Raw genomic sequence first — 23813 nt, 5'->3', positions numbered from 1 at the left:
ACATATCAAAATACTTACTTCCAAATGTCTTTGAAAGTAATTGAAATACCCTAAATAGCATTTGAATCCAGGTCTGAGACTAGTATGGATATTGGAACAGAGTCAGTGTTTCTGAGTGGATTACCTTTAGTCAACTTCCTGTTTCTAAAGCCAATAACAGCACCAGGTTCTCCTCTGACTGAGCGGTCCAGGAATGTGTTGTTTACTCTAACCGCTGTCTGTGAACTGACATAACATTAGTCACTGATCAAGCCAGAGTGGGGTTTAAGGTACCGGTAAGTAGCAATCTCTCAAAATAGCGGACTGCCTCTGTTGAACATTCCGAGGCTCCTTCGTAACTTGATGTGTGTTAATCTGGCCATGGCTGTAAAATAGAGCACATTGTTCTGTCTGGCTTACTCCACGTCATCCCTGAGCAACCCGGCCCTATACACAGCCAGGGATTATCCCTGGGCTAATTTCTTAAGGTTGGGTACACGCACTGCTTTTGGAAAGCTGAGACCGGGGCTGGCATAGCAATGTTATTACTCAAAAAGGGAAAAGGAGCCTATGAAGAACCGACAACGTGAGATCAAGACGTTTAAGGTGGTTTCCCGTCTCTCTCTCTCTCAGACCATGTGTTGAGCAGATTACATAAACTGTCAATCACCTGCCTCACTATGACAACCACTAGTCTGGTTTCAACCACCAGCCTGCCCTTTTCTCTTCTCTCTCAGCCCTAAAATGGGCAGTCTGAATAAACCTGAATCGGCCTAAGCATGAATGATCTGAAAGTCAATAGGGTGTGTTCTGCTTTCATCAGAGAGAATCATGTCTGATTCATAGAGACAGATAAATAAGTAATCATATAGTCTGTCAGTCTGTGTGCATGCGTTACACATATGATATATGTTTATGCAAAGACTGATGGGAAAATTGAACGATGTCAATGTAGTCGGATCAGTCTGCAGAAAAGTAATGGCTGTCTAAATGCTGTTAGAAAGCAACAGCTTGACTGGGAATAACATCAGCCTGCTTCTGTCTCTATTCGTTGCAGGGCATGAATAGGCACTTACAGTATGTCATCTCTGAAGACGGCCGACCCCAGGTGGTGAGGGTAGGCAACATCACCTCTGCCACGCTGACCCTCAACACGGGAGGGCCCCACAATTACACACTCGATCCAAAAGCCACACACATTCAATAGAAATGCTATCGTAAAGTCTATCTGCCCTAACTGCCAGAAGAGATTGCCAGCTTTTCCAGCTCCTTTGTCACCAACAAGACAAAAGGCTTCACTTTCCACTTCCTCTGAGCATCTCCAGCACAGACAACATCACAGAGTATCAAAGGAACATACATAAGAACTGACACATTGACTAGAAAGCAGATGCATTGTGTGTGTAAGAGCTACAGTATATACCTCTCTCAGTTGCCTCCATGACAGGAGCAGAGACTCAGCCCACAAACTTGACAAAAACCTACAATGGTTCAACCAGAAAGGCTAGCTCACTTTAACTTCATTCAGTAAGCACAATATAATTCACATTGCTTCCTCTTCTCTGGGCATAGTTGGAACGTATCATATTATGTTAGTGTTTCCAAATGTTATCATCAGCATGTCGTCATGTCTCTCCTCCTCTTTTAACATGAGGCACAAGCAGAATGTCAGTCACCTATTACCTTATAGCCTACCTGTATCAGCAAGACACAATAATGGAGCTTCACCACACTTGCTCAATAACCTATGGGCACATTCGTGCAATAATCACCTTTCTCTTCATCAATGAGCATAAATCTTGGGACATGTTCATTTGTCAACTTACCCCTTGTTCTCTCACTTGCTGAAGTTGGAGGGGGGGGGGAGAATACAGTCTTAACTCTTCAATTCAGTTAAGACTGTATTCAATTGAACTATTGACAGGAACCTCGATTATCTGGCTAGAGGAGAGATCCCGGTCACGCACGCATAGAACACACGCACACTTGTACACACACACGCGTACACACACGTGCACATACACACACAACCTGATGAAATGCATATCTCCAATGCAGGAGGGTGAGATTACAGTCTGAGGAGGAGGCTACCTGGTCCCTAACTGTGTGTGTGTGCGTGTGTGTGTGTGTGTGTGTGTGTGTGTCTCAGCAGCAGCCTCCAAGGCCATTCCATTCCAAACATGCTCTGTGGAGTGCCTCAGCTGTCTCATGTCTCGTCTGCCGCTGCTAACATTTGCTGTCAGAGTGGGACAACAGAAGCCTGCAGACACCACTGTTTGCTGAGGGCTTCCACAGTTCATCCAGTCAAACCTTATGTCCTGGCCATGTTCTGTTTGTGTTCCCTGAATAGGGTTTCCAACACAGATGGTTGTGAGGAGGTACAGTTAGAAGACAGACATGACATCCTTTAGTCCTTTGATAGTTCTGCTTGCTGACTTTGGACATTGTTTATGTCCATTCAACTGCCTTTCATTGAAAGAATGGGCACACATCGGAGGGAAAAGCAACGGCGGAATCTGGTTTAACAGCTAAATCAAGGAGTCTGGGTCAATACTTGTCTGTGAAGTATAGATTGTCCAATGAACACCACAATACAGCTGTTGAGCGTTTCAGTTCCCCTGTAGCAAAACACACTGAAACACTCTTGTCAGTAGTCATTGATTGAGAACAGTATGTTCCAAACACACACACACACACACCACACCACACACTTTATCTTGGCCAGGTCGCAGTTGCAAATGTGAACTTGTTCTCAACTAGCTTACCTGGTTAAATAAAGGTGAAATAAAATGTAAAAAACTCACAAACACACACGCTCAAAAATGGTGTATGTGTCAGCCATACTGAGCAGCCAGCCACAAGTGCTTATCAAAGATGATATCTGTGTAAGTAGTATCTATAGCCCTCCTACTAAGCTGTGCTTGTGTATGTCTTAAGCATCACCCTCTGGGTTTATCACGTTGTCTTTGTGTGTTTGTTAATTAATGGGAATCACGACAAGCCTTGAAGAGGTCAGGTAGGATTACAGCAGAGATGCAGTGTTGCAGTGTGTGTGTGTATGTGTATGTGTGTGTGTTGTGGGGGTGACGTGTGCTCAACAGCTGTTGTTATATTGATCCCCAGATCAGTTTCCACCCTTTAGGGATGAGTTCATCTTCACTCCCCGTTTCCTTTCCACCCTCCACCCCCTTCAGCCACAGAAGATTCATTCATCTCCTCCCTCCCTAATTTCCTGCTTCCCTCTCTCCTTCCCCACTATTCCCTTCATCCAGGCAGATGAAGCCACCATAGAACCAGATGTTCAATCAGGTTATATTTCTGTTTTTGTGTTTTTCTGTTCCCAGGACAGATCTCTGAATGCATTGCTCTTTGTTCTGAAATCACCAAATAAACAAAGCAGGATGTAGGGATGACACAGACCCCTGGCTGCACATCGCCAACAGATGCTTGTTCTAGCTAGTAGGGCTAAGAGGGGATGGGAAGTGCAGTGCTGCCTGTCACACCCTCTCCCCTGTCGCCCCAACGTCAACCAACGGAAAAATCTCCTCCTTGCTACAGTAGATTCGCTTTTCACGCGTCATTTGCAACATATGTCACGGCTCAGACCTCCTGTCAGAGCCAAGGAGCAATCTTTTCAAATGTATTCGTTTTTTTGAAGATACTAGAGATTTCCCTTCTTAAAAAAGCAAGGTCTTTAAATGATTCTTTAAAGGCTGGCTCACCCTTTAAAGTTGACCGCCACCCATAATGTGGGGTCCATAAATCATTGAGAATTTGCTTTCATTTGAAAAGTATCATCTGCCCATTCAACCACCTCTCTCTTACTCCTCGCTAATTTGCACTCTTTTTCAACATGCAGAATCTAAGGCAGAAAAGCTGCTGGGGTTGATGAAACGGGGAAATTGTCTTCTTCCGCTTACAATCCCACATGAATAAACACTACTATGTACTATAGAATACTACAGTACTTACTATAGAATTACGTAGTAAACTGTAGTATACTTTAGAATGCCATACTACAGTGTGTGTGTGTGTGTGTGTGTGTGTGTGTGTGTGTGTGTGTGTGTGTGTGTGTGTGTGTGTGTGTGTGTGTGTGTGTGTGTGTGCACAAATATCATACCACCAAGACATGCTAATCTCTCACCATTACAATAACAGGGGAAATTACATGCTAATATCATGCTAATCTCTCACCATTACAATAACAGGGGAGGTTAGCAGGGGAGGTTAACATTTTATATACAAATATCATACCACCAAGACATGCTAATCTCTCACCATTACAATAACAGGGGAAATGACATGCTAATCTCATGCTAATCTCTCACCATTACAATAACAGGGGAGGTTAGCAGGGGAGATTAGCATTTTATATCATACCCCCAAGACATGCTAACCTCTCACCATTACAATAACAGGGGAGATTAGCATTTTATATCATACCCCCAAAACATGCTAACCTCTCACCATTACAATAACAGGGGAGATTAGCATTTTATATCATACCCCCAAAACATGCTAACCTCTCACCATTACAATAACAGGGGAGGTTAGCATTTTTTTGTGGGGGTGGGGGGGGATGATATTTTTGCATCTATAACTTTCTCACACATCATTATTCACGATTCATTCAGAATTATCCATAATCATGGTAGCATCCACATGAATATAGAAGTGTTTAGAAATGTATTCTATTCTTATTTACAATAAAAGTGACTCCAAAATGACACAATACATGATTTACCATTAATTTCTATTGGGCACAAAATAATCTGAAACAACCAAAACAAAAGCAAACACTGAGTCACAAGCTTGTGTGCTATGAATATGGGACCAGGTACTTTTTACTTCTTTATTTGAATTTGTCCCAATACCTTTGGTCCTTAAAATGAGGGGGGGGAAGTGCTGTCATTTCTAAGCGGTTCACACGATATGGATGAAAACACCCTGAAATTAAAGCTGACAATCTGCACTTTAACCTCATGGTCATTGTATCAAAGTGCTGGAGTACAGAGCCAAAACAACCAAAAATGGCCCAATACTTTTGGAGCTCACTGTAAATATTTTCACGTCATCTTAGTGATATCTCCTAACCTCCCCCGTTAGCTGGCCTGGCACGGTAAAATATGATTTTAAAAATGACCGGAGCAGAAAGCAGGAAAACAAGGCTTTGCCATCCCATCCTGTATCACTCATTCCTTAATAACAGCTCAGAAACAGTGAGATGGGAGCTGTGTGGTTCAGGCCAGAACCAAGCGGAGTAAGCAAGCAAACTCACCGTTGATGCACTCGTACACATCACAGCATTGCCCGGGGTTACCGTTGCCGTGGAAGACCACCTCGGGGGAGCTCCCGGCAGTGCATTGCGGGAACCCACACAGGCCGGGCAAACACTCACACCTAGAGATGGGATGGAGAGAGGGGGAGTTAGTACACATCAGATGGACACACCCTCACACCTGACTGTCCTTGACTACTTTTTAGGACTGCCAAAGAGAGTGTGATGATTGTTGCATTCAGAGGGTGTTGAGGCTCACCTGGTGGGAAGGGTGCAGCAGCCGTCTGCGGTGAGACGCACCTGGGTCTCATAGCTGTCAGGTGGACACTGAACCTGCTGGACACGAGGGCACTCCACTGTGCTGCAGTCCACACTAAACACTAGGTAGGGTACAACACAAAGACAATCATTATAGAGGTAGCAGTAGGGCTCAAATTGGATTGAGAGCAAATCAAGAAAACAACTGTAAACTATCAAGTGTGTGGTTTTATATAACTAATATTCCTCTTTCTGTGTTTGCTATGAAGCTATGGTCCTCCTTGCGCGTGTTTGTGGCAATTACCCTGACTTGTAAAAACCCTTGTAGAGGAGTGTGTGGTGTGTGTGGTGTGTGTTAAGAAAACCGACGTGAACAGGGAGGTCACGGAACCGGCACATTCCTATCCTAGCTGGACACCTCTATTACATCTTGCCTATGCCACTCGGTCACTGCTCATCCATATATTTATATGTTTATATTCTTATTCCATTCCTTTACTTAGATTTGTGTGTATTAGGTAGTTGTTGTGGAATTGTTAGATTACTTGCTGCACTGTCGGAACTAGAAGCACAAGCATTTCGCTACACTTGCAATAACATCTGCTAACCATGTGTATGTGACCAATAAAATTTGATTGAGCAACCATTCCTTCTGTTGGCTACGGCCTACGTTACGCCATTCCACAGCTCAGAGGTGATAAACCGCTGGCATACAGATACAGCTGCCATTCATGAGTGTAAACACATTCTTATGTAGCCTACAATTTGGCCATTGAGTTTGGGAAATTCTACAAATTCAATATTATTAGTATTATTACTACTACAATGATCTAAGTATCAGAATATGAAACAATTATTGCCATGTCACATATAGTTGCTGGGAATTGTTATTGGTAGCCACCTGGTTTGCACTCGTATAGATCGCAGCATTCTCCAGGCTTCCCAGAGCCCTTGGACACCAGGATGTTGAGGTATCCAGGCTGGCATACCTTCCTCAGGCACCCTGCAGGGCTGCAGACACAGCGGCTGGGCAGGGGACAGCACTCTCCAGGGGGTGCGTAGCCTTCGATTAGCACCGAGTCCTCAGGGCAGCGGGGTGAGAACTGCACCTCACACCGCGCCTTGGAACAGTCAGGCCGCTCCTCTGCAAAAGAGAGAGATCAGATTGTCCATTGTATATATATATTTGTACAGTTATAGATTAAAAAATCTGCCCTGTCTGTTATTTTCAGTGTAATGGGTTAAAAACATTTCAAGGAATTTCAAACTGAAACTTTAAAACATGACTGTTTTTCTCACGGAATGTTTCTCAAAGGATCACACTTGCAACACCCTAACTTAACATAGCAGGCGCAAAAGAAAAGCCTGAATGGCATTTCTTTCTTTCTGGTCCTGATGAGAAAAAAAATGTTGGGGGAGGTTTTCTTCTGCACTGTTCAACCAATCCAGTAAATATGGAGAAGGAGTTAAGATGGAGTGTCGACTTGTTAACGTCCGAAAGCGGAAGTCGTTTCACAGGCTCTCTTTCCATTTCCCCTGAAAACCGAATGCATCTGGTTATTACCGACCACGTAGAGGGTGGGGACACCAAGAAAACTGGGCAAGGCGTTTGAGGAATCAGGAATGTTATTGCTAACCTTTAAGAAAGAACATTCAAGGAACTAAAAAGTGCCAACTGGGCAGTCAATCAAATTGACTACTGACCATTCAGGTCAAAGTCCAAGATTTTATACACATAATCAGTACGACTCTGACCTTTACAGAAACAGAGAGCGAGATTAAGGAAGTATAAAGTGCACCAGAGGGGCAGGTAAAACAAGCATTGAGCATTGATGTGAATGTGAATGAAGTGTAAATGTCAACTGATGGAATGATGAGTAGAGCACACAAACAGGAACTGAGAGAAGTGTGAAGTGCTAACCCCCTCTCTTTCAGGATAACACACAGGCGCAGGAGGCCAACTGGCCGACAGTTGAACACACGCACGCACGCACACACACATGCACACACATGCACACGTCAAACACTGCAAAATTAAAAGCGAATCCACTTTATAACAGCCTCCAAGTCTGGCATGGCATGGCAGCAAGGTACAAGGCTGGGCTGAAGCTCTAGAGGTACCTCTAGAAGGTTAGATCTTTCTGAGTGAAGCCTGCCTCCTTGCCGCTGAGTTACGACTGGCTTTTAAGTGTTGTTCTTATTGTTTTTGCTGGACTTGAAGAGGAAAGAGTTTCACCATAGGGTTGGACAAAAGCTTCTGTAGTATAATGATTTTCTGTGACGGGTAAAGTTGAACTAGCATGCTGTGAAGTTAGGCTCCAGCTACCTCAGCAAAGGGCCTGTCTGGTAAGGCCAATCTAGAATTCTATAATGACTGCAGACTAGCAAAAACACTACTGAAGACAAGTTAGACAACAGTGTTAGGGAAGCTACTCTGAAAATACTGTTTACCAAGCTACCAATTACTTTACAATGGAAGAAGTTAAGCTACATTAAAACTACCCTTAAGACAAATATAGTTTATTTCAATGAAGTTACTTTGAAAAAGTAGTTCACTACATCTAAACTAGTTTGTGAAAAATTATCATATGTAAATCTGAAATGTCATAGATTACAAATTGCAAGAATAGATCACTTTGGGCCATATGTTAAGAGAATGTGTAATTCTGCCTATTAAACACAAAAACAATGTTTCAGGTGAGAATTAGGTAGGTCTGATGCCGAAAAAAAAGGAAATGATTACCTACTTTACACATATTTTATTAAATTTTTTCAAAAAGAGTAGTGTGTAGTTCCAGTAATTAGCTACACCACCACATGTCAAAAAAGCAATTAACTACTGAAAACAATACCTACATTTGAATTTAGTTCAACGACCATCAAGCTACTGCAAAATGTAGTTACATTACTAGTTAAACTACATATAGTTCACTACTCCCCAACACTGAAAGACAAGGATAGCTTTCTGTTTGTTGTATTGCTTTTTCACGTCATATCAGGATCTCATGCAAAGCAACAAAGAAGGAAAAAGCAGAAATGGTTTAATCTAACGAGATAATGATTCTGGTCTCTTTAATTAAAAGTTTTAGCCGAGCTCAGAGCTGTATAGAAAATACTGGGAAAAGTATTATAGAATAAGCCTTTGTACTAACTTGACATTGGCTCTTAAAAAACACATTCGCCGTATTAAATGCATGTATTCTGTCTTTCTACTGGAAGTTACTGATTCTGTGTGATGTCGGACAGAGAAAGAGAGAAAAAGAGAGAAAGAGGACCCTAAAAGAGAGCAGTGATACTCTGAGAGGAGGATAATTAGGCTCTATTAGATGGAGGAGAGTGTTTGGGAACATAATGAAAGGAACTACAAAAGAGGAGCTGCGGAGGATATAAGAATATGACACCTTTTTGTCTATTAGAAAGCTGTTCATATTTAACAACTGTGTTACTGTGATTATACAGCCGCATTTCAGCGTTCACAATGGGCCGCTCACTAAAAGGACTGTGAATGTAAAAGAAAGTACGCGCGAAATGGATATCAAGTGGAATGGTTTACCCATGGAACTTATGGGAAGTAGACAACAACTTTGAAAGTAAACAATCTTTCGAAGAAATTGACCAATTGATGTTGGCACGGTAACAACATCCTCCTACTCCTTTCACTCTGACCCGTTTAGGTCTGTTAGACCCTCTGGTTAAGGGCATCTGTGAATGTTGAACTCTTCTGAACACAGCAAACAATCCAGCGGACACAACTGTAACGATGTAATGACGGATTTTCAACCAGTTTTGCCTGCTAGCTGGGAAAGATCCAACATAACGGTGCTTGACTTACATTTGATTCTTTGACTCCATATGAGTATGTCTACATGAAAATATAGCATGCTTTATGTAAATGGAGACACGTATCGAGCTATAGTAGGACACAGTGCATGTGTGTAATGTAATAGGCTGTCAGCAGTGTGTGTGTGTGCTGAAGAGACTTACACAACATGCTAACATTCGTAGCTAGAAAATGGTCAATTAAATGTTGCCAATTTCACAACCAATTCCTCCCCTCTCTATGTTCAGTGTAGCAGCGCATGTCAACGTCAGAGTACATGTTTTTCACCTGCAAAAAAAACATTTTGCAGCTGAATTCTCTCCTGTGGATTTTGTTACCTCGGAAAATGCATTTCCTGACCCAAATGCGGATTTCTATTTCAACGGGATGAATATTTCCTTAAAAGCATAAGGCTTGACTTGAACTGTCTCTCGCTACCGCTGGCCAATCAGGTAGCTCAGATCACCGTGTCTGCACAGTTTCCTCAAGCCATAGACTGTAAAAAAAAAAAAAAACTTGAACGTACCGCAAAGTTGATACAGTGAGAATTCCACATTTTTAAAGCCATTACTAGAGGGCGAGACTCACCAAATAGAGCAAAGAGCTGCTGTTCATGTTGAAGTTGTTATTCAGCACTGTTAACACTTTTATAAGCCATCTAATGTGCATGCTCACTCTACAACCAGTACCGCAGCTGCAATGAATGAATACAGAAAAGTGTTTCCCGACAAGCTTGGGTTGTTATTATTAGCGGCTTGTCTTTTTTAATATCGAGAAATATTTCACTTTCTCTGGTCATAGGAGTAAGCTCATGAATTGGTTGCACGAGGCAGAAATAATTTAGTGCACTTGAGATTCGCCATCAGCTGGTCTGTGTCCTCTCTCCTCAGCGGAGGGAAGGTGAGTCGGATGAGAGGCAACCTCACCGCTGATCTCTCCCTCCCTCAGACTGACCATCAGATGCAGGCCATCAGTCCAGTAGTAATAGAAAAAGCTAATTATTATGCTCACTCAGCTGTGCCTCACAAGTAATACAACAAATGATCTATTACCAGTGTGATCATATACCAATGTGTTTAAAATTCAATTTCTAAATGGTCTGAGTAGAACAACATTGGCAGGGAAATTCAAGCATAGCCAATATGCAGTGATAATTTATTGCGCATTTAGCCTACTGCACAAATCTCCTTGCTACAGAACTGTTTTAATTGGTGTATTTAGCAAAAGCTTACATTTTTAAGTCTTTAAACATTTTTTTTATCTGAGTGGTAGATCTCAGCTTGCATTTTGACTGTGACTCAGAAAAGGTTGGTGACCACTGCTTTACTGTTCTGATTCATATCCATTATGTTCCTGTTTCTTCCTCAGTGTATCATTGTAAAAACTATTGTAGGACGCATTGGCTAAAACTTTACAATAAATATTTTTTTGTTCCAAATAGCAATGGTCCTCAATCTTACATCTAGTGCAGGGGTGGGCCCCTCCAGTCCTCGAGGGCCTGTTTGTGTCACACTTTTTCTCCATCCCTAGCAAACACAGCTGATTAATCAAATTGCATTCTAAACTGAAGATCATGATTAGGTGATTATTGGAGTCAGGTGCACCTTAATTGCAGAGGATGGGCTCGTGGTAATGGCTGGACCGGAATAAATGGAATGTTAAGGCCATTCCATTAACTCTGTTCAAGCCATTATTATGAGCCATCCTCCCCTCAGCAGCCTCCACTGAATGCCATGGAGGGAGCTGGGGTAATGTGCTGAGAGATTTTATATTGATCTGCTTTGTGTACAGAAGACAAGTTTATTCAAGAAAACAGGAAAGAAAAAAAGAAGCCTGTACACCACACACTTTCCCAAAAATCATGAGCCAGAGGAACCTGAATGAGAGGCTTGATAGTTCATAGTGATAGTAGTCTCTTGCCTAGCGAGAGTGAAACAGTGGCTGTCTGTAATGTAGTCGTGATTTAAATCCCTTCCTTCTCCTCCTCCCTCTGATTTGTGTTTTGACAATGGCATCTGGTGGGGTTTGATCACATCGGAGTGGCGTGTGTGTTTGTGTTTGACTGAGTGTGTGTGTGTGTGTGTGTGTGTGTGTGTGTGTGTGTGTGTTGTCAAGCATCTGGAGAGGCACATGAAACCCATTGTTAAGTGTGTACAATCAAACTGATTGGCCACACAATGCCTTCTTTTAGATCTGGATGACAAATACATCTGCCTATTAGAAGAACGAAATCCAGTGCTGTCACTACATCTAATATACAGTGTAATAAAATGGTTACAATTAAACTGATTGGGCCACTTTTGATGACACACACACACACACACACACACATTACACACACACACACACATTACACAGTATAATGAACACCAGGTAAAGCAAATTCAAGTAAGTTTATTTTTAATATACAACCCGCTGATTACATCAACGCCCGACTGAGTGGATAATTGTCCAATCTGTAAGTCAAAACCATACACAAGGCTCTGCTCTTTAAAGAGAGACTCCAATGCAATGCTTAATGATTATAAACTGAAGCAATTATTTGATATTCCCCACAGAGCCAGTAAGAAAGGGTGAGAAATCATCATACCTTATCGAGTCAAAGAACAAAGTCACACCGCTTCAATACAAACAAACGTCTAAAATACAGAATGCAAAATATGTGACACCACAAACTCCTTAAAGCTTTTTTGCAGGAGAAAATAGGAGGACATAAAAACAAGCCGTTGGGTTCCGTGTTCAGTTGACGCCAGCATTTTAACTGACAAATTAGTCGGCTGGTTGAATCCCTTAATGGTGACCGAACCAAATTGTTTATTCATCTTTTCTGTCCAAGCAGGTATCTTGTTCACCTCTTACAGGAAGTCTTATAGTTTCTGTCATGCTGTAGGCATCCCAAATATCTAGCCTGGTCCCAAATCTGTTTGTGCTGTATATGGGCTGTTATGTGACTGTAGGAGTTGACTATACAGCACACACAGACCCTGTAGCAGGCTACCAAATATCCACACATGCACATTACATTTACACCAAGAGAAAGATGGGGTCCAGTGGACAAAATATTACAGAGCAAAGAGTAATGGTTGTAAAATACCCCAAATTATGCAACGGTCTTTTTTAGAAGGAAATGTATGCTGTAATATTTGCTCTACTGTACACGTCCCTTTTCATTTGGTTCTTCATCCATCCATGGAGCTGGGGTGTGGATGGCTGCTGGATGGCTGGGCTGCTGGAAGCGGGGGCAGCGAAGGGTATCCATGGAAAGGAATGAGATGAATATGAGATGCCTTTCCATCCACTCATTAATGACTCTCCTTAATCTAGTCAGTCACACACAGCACCGCACAAAAACTCTCTTTCTCTCGTTCTACCTACCTCTGTTTCTACCTTTCCTCTCTCTAGCCTTACCTCTCTCTTTCCTTCCCTTTCCCTCCATCTACCTCTCTCCATCCCTCTGTCTTTTTCCTCGTTCTACCTTCCACAGTCACCATCCCCACACTCTCTTTTGTTTCAGATAACGTATGGCGAACAGCTGGCACGTCATTCTACGGGAATCAACATCTGCTGTGACATTAAAATACAGTATGGCTCACAAGAGGCATGACGCAAGCGCTCGCGCACACACATGCACGCGCACACACATGCACGCGCACACGCACACTGCTGTGCTGCTACTCCCATGCCACACTCAGCAACGTGTTTGTGTGTCGTGTCCTCTAAGGTAGCGTCATGGCTGTGGTTCAATTTTGACCTCTTATCACTACGGCAACCAGTTTTATCCCCCCTCTATTGTTTCTCTAGCAACCAATGTTCCTGCATTTTGTCACACTTTCTCTCTGGAGTACAAAACATCAGTGTCTTTCTCAACCAGGTTCAACTGGAGGAACACTGTCATACTCCTCCAAGTGTGACACACAAATCCATGCTTCATAAAATACAAACTACTTCAGAGATTATGAAATATGTTTGTGATTGGGGTTGGTAGTAAATTCCCAGTAGCAATGCAATTTGTGCTCCTTGATATCCTCATTTGCATAGCCAAATTAAAAACCTGAAGAAAATGATTATACTATAGGTTGTAAGCCTCTAACCTGCTAACCCACTAGACATCCACATGTATTTTATCGGATACTGTTACTGACATGGAGGGATACTATACCGATGAAAGTTTATTGAGCGATACCCTATGCTATAAACACTGAATAAAAAAAAACAATTAGTGGCTTCACAACCAGTTGGGGAATATATATCATCAAAAGGCTTGAAGGGGTACAATTAATCGCTATCATTATTAGACTGATGATGTGTCTTCATTCGCATCATCACTCTTATAATCATGATCATCAACATGAATGGTTCTGAGCAACAGTTAGTTGCCAGTCAGTCAATCAATCAGTCAGTCATCACACCTCTCACAGCACAAGCTCCCTGATGCATGAAGAGAGGGAGAGAGAGAGAGAGAGAGAGGGAGAGAGAGGGGCGAGAGAGAGAGAGAGAGAGAGACAAACAGCTTCCAGGGGAGAAAGAGAGATCACAGCTAAGCACCTCAGCCTGGCTGATCTCACACCTGATCCTGACCTCACCTTGTTGTTTTTATATTGTTTTTGTCCCTTTGAAATAACTTTCACAGGCTATGGAGTTTGCAATGGACATGCAAACTTTCTAATTACGAAGACGTCTTGAGAAAAGGATGAACTAGGAGCCTAAGCAGAGATCCCGAGTCCCAATTCCATTCCATTTCTGACCTTGCATTCAATTTGAGTTCAACTCCAAATCGTGATCTCAATGATAATCCAGATTCAACCCCACAAATCATCGCTGTAATTGGTGCTGCATTTCATCTGACTCCAACCAGAGGCAAACACAGTCTGATGCACTGTCAACATGACTCACACACATAGAGAAAATTCTGTGGTCCCTCAGCATGGTGCCTGCATCAAAGTGTTAGTTGCTTTGCTCATAGGATATATATCTTAGAAGTATCATGGGGATAGATAGTCCAGCTGACATATTACTTGGGAACCCAGATAACACCATGCGTCAACATGCATCATTCTGCCTCACTGTTTCAGATTGATGCCGGTAGGCATAGTCCAATGATCAATACTAGTTGTAATGACGTCCTTTTATCCAGCTTTGCCCGCTGGGAAGGCTTTGCAGGGAATATATCTACATCTACAGAACGTTTTGTTGGTGACTTTGTGGGGCTCTTAATGTACTGCTATGTATAGCTCTCCACTTTAGAGGACTACAGTAATCTGACAACAGTAACCAAGTTGATGGAGACATCTTGCTCAAGTCCCAACACAACCAATAAGCATTTTAACAGTGGAATCCCTTCTGTGGGGATAAAGGCATAATAGTTTTCTGAAGGAAATTTAAAGCATTTCTAAGCCCACTGTAGCTTCACAAAACATATCTGTCTGCTCACACACTGTCTATTATCTGCGTGATGCTCTGAGAATGAATGTTTTGGCCATCGTTATGAAGACTCGTAAAGGACGTTGAGAGAATTCTTCCAAATTCGGTGTCATAAAGGCCTTAGACCATCTGCTGCAGGCACTTCATCGTCCAGACCAGGACTGATTCTGCATTTAAAACCACAAAAACGACAACATTTACAGAGGGTTACGGTGACATGGAAGAATTGAGCCAACATGCTTGAGAGTAAACTCAAAGTCGTTTTGTGAACGGCCTCCATATTGGATTATTGATCGGAATACTGGACAAAGACAGAAGTTTAGACTGACCCAAACATCTACTGCACAGTGCATGGCCCCTCAAACAGATCTAACTGGTCACCATATTCATCAACCAATCTGAAATGATTTATACTCTGAACAGGGTTTTCTTTAGTCGGTAATAGCCGGCTTTTGGCCCATACATTTTTTGAAAACCCGATAAATAAAACAGCCACCGGCCAATTGTTCCGGGAGAAGAAGAAAAAATCCCATAGCCTCTTCATTGATGGAAATACCAGTCGATGGAAAAACATTTGACTGGTCATGCTTATCGGTCTAAAGGTTCATTTGCCTAATTTAGTGGAACTAATTTGGCTATAGTATATTCGTTATATATCTTAACACTCGTAAAGCATACAGATACAGAGCCTTTGAGCGGAACTGCTGCTACAGCATCTCAAACAGCAACGGAAGGCAGGCCTCATCGGCGCGTCACACACCACTGCAATGAGCTGGAGGCAGTAGGCTATACATTTGGGAAAAAATATACTTAATTGTTTGAAACCTGAAAGTTTTAATCCATATTATGAGGCATGTCTTACCTTGCTTCAAAGTAGCCTATTAGATCTCCTCTCTTTTTACATTTCTAACAGATATTTTAATCTCTGTCACATGAAACCGTGGTGCCCTTCTGACATTGGCGTTTTCCAGCTAATTGCAGTATGGAACGGAAATGTGTGCCTAGCCTACTGCCTTGTGTGCATTGCTGCACTTATAATGTGAAGAAATAATAGTTGACCAACATTTACGCTAAACGTTCTGATCGGTTGCATCCGACTCGTTGCTTTGAACTTATCCTTATGTAGCCTAGGCCTACTGGTTGTATGCATTTGGGATCTATCGTGCTACAACTGTCCCAGAGTCTGTTTGGAATAGGCCATTTCCTTCTCGGCAAGCTGAACAATAGAATAGGTCAACTTTTCTACTACGGGGATAGTAGATAAACAGGCTAGTGATTTTGTTATTTGTTACCTGTCTTGCTGGCTGAGGGGAAGTACATTTGGACAGTTATTCTAGCATCTTCAAAGTGCACATCAGAATTCAGTAAGAAGGACACACGCGGTTGCATCCTCGATTTGCATGTTCTGTTAATATTAATTCCCATAATCTAAATGTGATTTCTGTAATTATCAGCACCGTGGGTGGAAACCCTGACCCTGAAGTAAGAAAATTGAGCCAATGTAACGCACTAAACTGGAATCGACACAAAGTGAACTTGAGGCACTTTAAAAAAGGCTTGTGTCCTGGTATTAGTATACAGGGTGGCTTTCCCTCTCTCTCTCCTTCGCTCTCTCTTTCTTCACACTAGCCGACCAAACTCAACTCCGCGATTTACGATGGAGTTGAGCGGCGACTAGCGTGGGCGGACTGGAGCTTTTCTCCAAAATAAATAGCACAGAATTACACAGGACACGTGCTATTCTTTGGGTGCTGAAATCCCATCAGTTGTACAACTGAACGCTGAAATGTGAAATGTGTGAAATGAAATGTGCGGGGAGATGCCTTAATCAACATCCTTGCTCAGGGGCAGAACGACAGATTTTTTACCTTGTCAGCTCGGGGATTCGATCCAGCAACCTTTTGGTTACTGGCCTAATGCTCCATGGTAAATCATGGAGTTTAGCTAGCTTCACACTTGCTTTCTGACACGTTCACGTCTGGATTAATATTTACTGTGTGTTTGGCCTTCAGGTCTACATCGGGCCTCTGCCTCTCTGTGTCAACCTCAGGAAGTGTGTGTGTGTGTATGTGTGTGTGTGTGTGTGTGTGTGTGTGTGTGTGTGTGTGTGTGTGTGTGTGTGTGTGTGTGTGTCTCAGGTGAGGGTCTGGCTCTGCTCTCGTCCTTCTCAAGATAACTGACACCCTTGTGATAGCTGGGCTGCTGTCGGCTTGGCACGCCAGCGAGCGAGAGGGATGGAGGGAGGGATGGACAGAGTGAAAGAGGGCGAGAGTGGGGAATGAGGACGGAGAATAAAGAAAAAGTGTGATCAGCAGCTTCCTGGCCCGTAGCCAGCAAAGGCAGAGGATCAATCTGTCCCTCGCTCCACCAGAGTCACACAAGTTTGCATGAATAATGTATTGCAGCCTCATCCCTCCATCCCCTCATCCCTCCATCCCCTCATCCCTCAATCCCCTCATCCCTCCATCCCCTTATCCCTCATCCCCTTATCTCCTCTATCCCCTCATCTCCTCCATCCCCTCATCTCCTCCATCCCCCCCATCTCCACTCTTGGCTCTGCCTTCAATCTGCAGACCGTTCACATCCCATCCGCTGGGTTGCACACAAACATACTTATCTTTAGTTGTGGAGTTGAACAGCTGAATATGAATCTACGAAACGTTACTTCCTTTACATTCTGCACAGTGCACCTTCTCTTTTTCTCTTATATAACAATGTGTGCTAATGAATCAAAGGACTGTGGTAGTGAGAGCAGAGGGATGTTCCACACGGCTGAGGAAGAAAGAAAGATCCATAAGGCTTTGCAATATGTTCCCTGCTGTCTCTCTCTCTCTCTCTCTCTCTCATTCTCTCTCACTCTCTCTCTCTCTGTTTCTCTCTCTCATTCTCTCTCTCTCTCTCTCTCTCTCTCTCTCTCTCTGTGTTTCTCTCTCTCTCTCATTCTCTCTCTCTCTCATTATCTCTCTCTCTCTCTCTCTCATTCTCTCTCTCTCATTCTCTCTCTCTCTCTCTCTCTCTCTCTCTCTCTCTCTCTCTCTCTTTCTCTCTCTCTCTCTCATTCTCTTTCTCGCACCCTTTACCCACAGTCAGTTTGAAAATCATTAACATCTACCACAGTAATATAACCTTTGAATATAACCATTCAATCATTATACAGGCCAACGGAATCACTTCCAACATGGCTAATGAGTGGATTGGTTGTTACCACTCAACACTTGGTTTCAATTAGGAAAAGGACTACTCACTTTCTTATCGTCTTCAGAGACAAGAAGACTACAGTGTTTTTGACTATATATTGTAATCTCCAATAGTTGCACTGATCCAAGAGGGCTACGCATGGCGAGGAATTGAGATGACAATGTTTGATCTATCTTCAGGCTGATCAATAGTCAGATGTGTCTTCGATGTACCCAAACAAACGCTGAAGCATGAACAAAGCAGTTGTAAATGGGTTTCAAGGGGTGTGTGTGTGTGTAAAGGGGAGTACCTAGTCAGTTGTACAACTGAATGCCTTCAACTGAAATGTGTCTTCCGCATTTAACCCAACTCTTCTGAATCAGAGAGTTGCGGGGGGCTGCCTTAATCAAGATCCTTGATCCTTGTTCAGGGGCAGAATGACAGATTTTTACCTTGTCAGCTCGGGGATTCGATCCAGCAACCTTTCGGTTACTGGCCTAACGCTCCTAGCCACTAGGCTACCTGCTTCCCGTGTGTGTGTGTGTGTGTGTGTGTGTGTGTGTGTGTGTGTGTGTGTGTGTGTGTGTGTGTGTGTGCGCGCGCGTGAGGAACCAAATAGATTAGAGTGTTTTGGACTCTTCTAAAGTCAGCTTTCTGAGAGACAAAACATCTGTAGTTTTCTATTGAAATGCATATAATGTGTGTGCATTAAACTAAGGACCAAAATGTATTCAACATAAAAACAGGCCTGGTGACATACTGTATATGGTACCCAACAGTTCACACAAAAAGCCCATTTATTCCTCAAAGCTAAACCTGCACAATGTCAATAATGGTTGCCTGCTATTCAAATTAAATAAGAGAACAATTTACAGTTGTATTTCATTGGCTAGCTCCTTGGAAGTTTTAGCTCTCACAGCCCCTGCATGTCTCAATCTTTGTTATTTCCTCAAAATGTGAAAAAAAGAGTAACAAAACGAAATTCCATGGGGGCTTAGCTGTCCCAGAAAAAGCAGGAAGGAAAGCTGGACTGCGATAAAACACCACAGCAGCAGCCATTTTAAGTCCGTTTGTAAAGTCTGCTCTGACTTCCAAATCCTATACATGACCAATACAATTACACACAAACACAAAGTTTCACAACACAAACTCTTTTTACAGGTAACCAGGCACAACAACACTTGCATTACTATGCTATTTCATGAAAGCTTGGCATCTTCACACTAACTTAAACCAGTTACTTCCAAAAATAGCACTTTTATTGTATCACAGATGATTGGACATGATTGTGATTGCTAATACTGTACTGTTCTGTACTGTACAATTCTTTTTCAATCATTCTCATATGCGATTTAAAAAAAAAGGTGGAATCTTGTAATCCTGAGGTAAAGTATACACCTTTGGTTTGGTAGTGTTCTTTTCCACCAGTGCTAGGGACAGAGGCCAGATGAGGCCAGAGGAGGCCAGAGGCCCCAGGGGTCATTAGCTGGATTAGGATTAAGACGCTCACAGTGAAAGGACAATAATTGGGAGCCTGTTTGGGCGGTGCTCTCCATGGGGATGAAGCATGGGAAACTCGGGCCTCTCTCGCTCTTTCTGCCTTCATCTCTCTCTCTCTCTTTCTCTCTTTCTGCCTCTCTCTCTCTCTCTCTCTCTCTCTTTCACACACACCATGTGTAAAGGAGGTAGGTCTACTACACCACAAATTGTTTCAGAGTGACGCCTGTGAGTCAAATGGTACTCTCCCCAGGGAGCAGGGGATTACGGAACCCCCCTAGATCAATCACGCAGAGCCATTGACCAGTATCCCTAGGTCTTGACCAATCACGCGGAGCCATTGACCAGTATCCCTAGGTCTTGACCAATCACACGTAGCCCTAGCCTATCCCGTCTTCTTCCTGTCACTTAGCAGTGTCTTACTGCAACCTGGCTGAATCATGGGTTACATTACAGCATAGATTTTCTTTGAACTGTGGCTGTTAATGTGAAGTGAATGGTATATAAGAACAGAAGGTGGGTGACAGAGGAGGAGACGCCAGACTATAACCAAATAAGAAAATGGGAAAATGAAATGACATTATTTGGGGATATGACTTGATATGGGAAAATGACATTATCCAGCTCGTCTTATAAATGAGTCTTCAATGTTGCTTTGCTGGGACTGGGAGAAGTTGAAGAAGTCTCAATAATAAGAACCTAATCTCCAAGCACCAGTTGCGTATTGCTGCAATCCCACTAGAATAGTTGAGATATGAATATAACATATGAATCCTGAAAATCACATTAATTGGCTGTGTAGTGAAGCTAGCCTTCTTCAAATTGCCACGAAGCAATCTTCTCTGAAGTTGTCATAAAGACGAGTCCAGGACATCAGAGTCTAGTGGGAGATTTCTGTGACTGATTTTGATTGCATTACAAGACAGTTACCACCACAGAGGAACGGGAAAACATTCAAACAAAGCCATCTCAGTGCTGCCATACCAGGGACACATCTGACACGTGCATCATTGTAACTAATTATAGAAGTGACAAAAACCAGCAACACAGAAAGAGAGAGAGAGAGCAGGAGCAAGAGCAAGTTCCTGACAGACATCTTGTTTTCAGATCATTAAAAGCTGATAAGAAAGGGTTTTTATGTGCCGACTTTAGTAGCAGTGCAATTATGAGGAGCGTCCAGGCAGATTAGGTTGGCAGGCTGTGACTGCAGTACATACAGGTGGGCACGCTGACAGTCACATGACATTTAGCATCGAGACTTCTATCTCCCTTTTTGCTTTCTCCATCTGAATGCCAGCTCAAACCTCACCCCCCCCCCCCCCCCTTCCCTTATTCTCTATAACACCCTTGGCTTTAACACATTAAAAAAAATGTCACCGTGACCGACGTCATAATGTAAAAACATACATAATAATAGAACTGTCTGACTGTCATCCTCACATCTGTCCTTGATCTCGCTCTCTCTCTCTTCCTTCTCTCTCTATCTCCCTTCCGTTCTGTCTTCCTCGACCTCAGTTCCTAGCTCGTCCTTGTCGCCCTCGACATCCCTCCTACTACCTGCTGCCGTGCCAAACTTCCTGCATTCCTCCCGTAGCTCTGGGCCGGTCATGTGGAACGCCTCCACAAATGATTTCCCAACATGTGTTCAGAAGAGTTATTAATAAACGACATGGCACAAACTGCAGGCCACTGCCTTTCAGGGGGATGTTGTTAAAAGGTTCACAAAGTAAAGAAATGTACAGGAAATAGATTAGAGTGGAGCTGTGCAAGAAAATGTCTGACAGCTGAGACAGAAGCTGAGACAGATGCAGGGTGGTAGGTCATCAGGTATGTGTGTGTGTGTGTGTGTGTGTGTGTGTGTGTGTGTGTGTGTGTGTGTGTGTGTGTGTGTGTGTGTTCGCACGCACGTGTTTGTGTGTTGGTTCGCGCGCACATGTTTGTGTGTGTGTTCGCACGCACATGTGTGTGTGTGTGTGTGTGACAGATGCAGGGCGCAGACAGGTCATTAGGTAATGATGCTGGGCTGTGATGGCTGTCTCTTCTGTCATCAGCTTTAACATGCAGGGCTATGCCCTTTAGAAACATTTTATATGCTTACAAGAACATCTACAATACACTGATCCAATTACACCATTAAACGCATTTACATGTTCTTGTACTGTAGACATGGACAACCATTTGGACAGTTGTTGAATCTGTATCTGGCTCCATTTAGGTTATGATCTGTGCTGCTGTGTTTTTAAAATGTATTATTCTATTGAAATGCTGAAAGAAGGTTCCTTCTATGGTTTTTACTAGGAAATGTGCTCAATGTTCACAGTGAACTCTTTGTCTTGTCATAGCATGGTAAGAAATGTAATTGCCTTTCCTCTACTACTGACATTAAATCAGCAAAAAGGAGAAAAGAGGAGTGTCTGCTTTCAGAGCACACTTAAACATTCCTCACTGTGTTCATTCACATGCCAGCAAATTCCCATCTTCAGAAGAGCAACCTGAACATTCATCACTCACAATGTTGAAATATATCTATTGCTATTGCAGTCCATTTACAGCAGAACAAACCCAAACTTTAAGTGCCGGCTTTATTAAAAATTTGATCTATGTAAAGCTGGAATGGCTGCCACGTTCATCCATTTATCAATCCCTTTTCATTGGGGCTTGTCAGCCAGGAGTGCGACTCAGCACGCAGAGCGGCATGGAAACAAATCCCCTTCAGAATAATTTCTCAACATAACTGCTCTGGTTCCTCACTGCTCTCCCAGGGAAGCTTGTATGTACGCCTGCTTTGCTGTGAGCCCTCGCTGGATGCCATAAAAAAAACATATAATAAATAAATAAAAACATCTTACCTTGTGAATGAATCATATCAATAAAACCCAGCAGAGATAGATCAGCTGCCAGCTTACAATGTGTTGCTCTCCTGGTTCTCTCTCTCTCTCCCTCCATCTTTCTCACTCCTTACCCCCCCCCCCCCCCCCCCTAATTTAAATGTATTTTTATTTAACCTTTATTTAGCTAGGTATAAGGCTTGTCTAAGTTCCTAAATCATATTTACAGTGCAGCTATCGACAGAGAGGTGGACTTTTAGACATATCTCTTTGACCTGTGCCTGCCTGCCTGCCTACCTGCCTGCCTGCCTGCCTGCCTGCCTGCCTGCCTGCCTGCCTGCCTGCCTGCCTGCCTGCCTGCCTGCCTGCCTGCCTGCCTGCCTGCCTGCCTGCCTGCCTGCCTGCCTGCCTGCCTGCCTGCCTGCCTGCCTGCCTGCCCGCAGTGCCAGAGCAAGAAGATCTGTACTCTAGAAGTACTATAATTGTTAACTGGGATATTTTTCTCTGTACAGTTCTATCTACAGTGTAAAAGTGTTACTGTAAGTTAGTGTTGTCATGATACACAATCATGAGACTAACAATACTGAGAGATTAAATGAGTGTCTCCACTTTATGTAGAATCCACTCACTTGACCAGAGCCATTTGAAAATCATTTATCTTTCACCTTCCTGCACATTGACACACAAGCACACCCAGGAAAGAGATGTCGTTAAATATGAATGACATTTTTCAAAACTATTAAATAAAATACACAGAATTGGAAAGATATGTTAACTTCGACGCCGATTTCAGTACTGTTAGCATTACCATAGACTTAAAATGGATAGTTAGTTGGCTAGCGTAGTTACACTGTATCTAATGGTCGTTATCCACACAGGAGGTTTCCCTTTTCAATCAAAGAGCAATACTTGAAAGGAAATTGTTGTTAGACACAGAATACAATTGACAAAGGACAGAAACAATGCCAATATGTTTTTTATGTAGATAACATTTACATACTTGCAATCTGTTGTGCCACATACAGTTGAAGTCGGAAGTTTACATTCACTTAGTTTGGAGTCATTAAAAGTCATTTTTCAACCACTCCACAAATTTCTTGTTTACAAACTATAGTTTTGGCAAGTCGGTTAGGACATCCACTTTGTGAGTGACACAAGTCATTATTCCAACAATTGTTTACAGACAGATTATTTCACTTATAATTCACTATATCACAATTCCAGTGGGTCAAAAGTTTACATAAACTATGTTGACTGTGCCTTTAAACAGCTTGGAGCAGCTGGTGCACTTCACAAAATAGATGGCATCATGAGGACGGACAAATATGTGAATATATTGAAGCAACATCTCAAGACATCTGTCAGGAAGTTAAAATTCACCCAACTTATTGTGGGAAACTTGTGGAAAGCTACCCAAAACGTTTGACCCAAGTTAAATAATTTAAAGGCAATGCTACCAAATAGTGTATGTACATTTCTGACCCACTGGGAATGTGACGAAAGAAATAAAAGCTGAAATATATAATTCTCTCTACTATCATTCTGACATTTCACA

General features: G+C 42.7%; 1 protein-coding gene across 2 annotated transcripts in view; it reads right to left on the bottom strand.

Moving 5' to 3' along the window:
• Positions 1 to 23813, bottom strand: part of LOC139375090 (cysteine rich transmembrane BMP regulator 1 (chordin-like)) — a 130032-nt gene that overhangs the window by 49888 nt on the left and 56331 nt on the right. For both annotated transcript variants that reach the window (XM_071116528.1, XM_071116527.1), the window contains exons 3-5: positions 6417 to 6659; positions 5517 to 5637; positions 5258 to 5379 (exon numbers count right to left, since the gene is read on the bottom strand). In XM_071116528.1, coding sequence (XP_070972629.1) covers positions 5258 to 5379; positions 5517 to 5637; positions 6417 to 6659 — 486 coding nt within the window. The remainder of the gene's footprint in view (positions 1 to 5257; positions 5380 to 5516; positions 5638 to 6416; positions 6660 to 23813) is intronic.

The sequence above is a fragment of the Oncorhynchus clarkii genome, chromosome 19, assembly GCF_045791955.1.
Source record: "Oncorhynchus clarkii lewisi isolate Uvic-CL-2024 chromosome 19, UVic_Ocla_1.0, whole genome shotgun sequence".
Lineage (NCBI taxonomy): Eukaryota > Metazoa > Chordata > Actinopteri > Salmoniformes > Salmonidae > Oncorhynchus > Oncorhynchus clarkii.
Note: the sequence above shows the minus strand (reverse complement) of the source record. Positions and strands in the feature narration are given on the sequence as shown.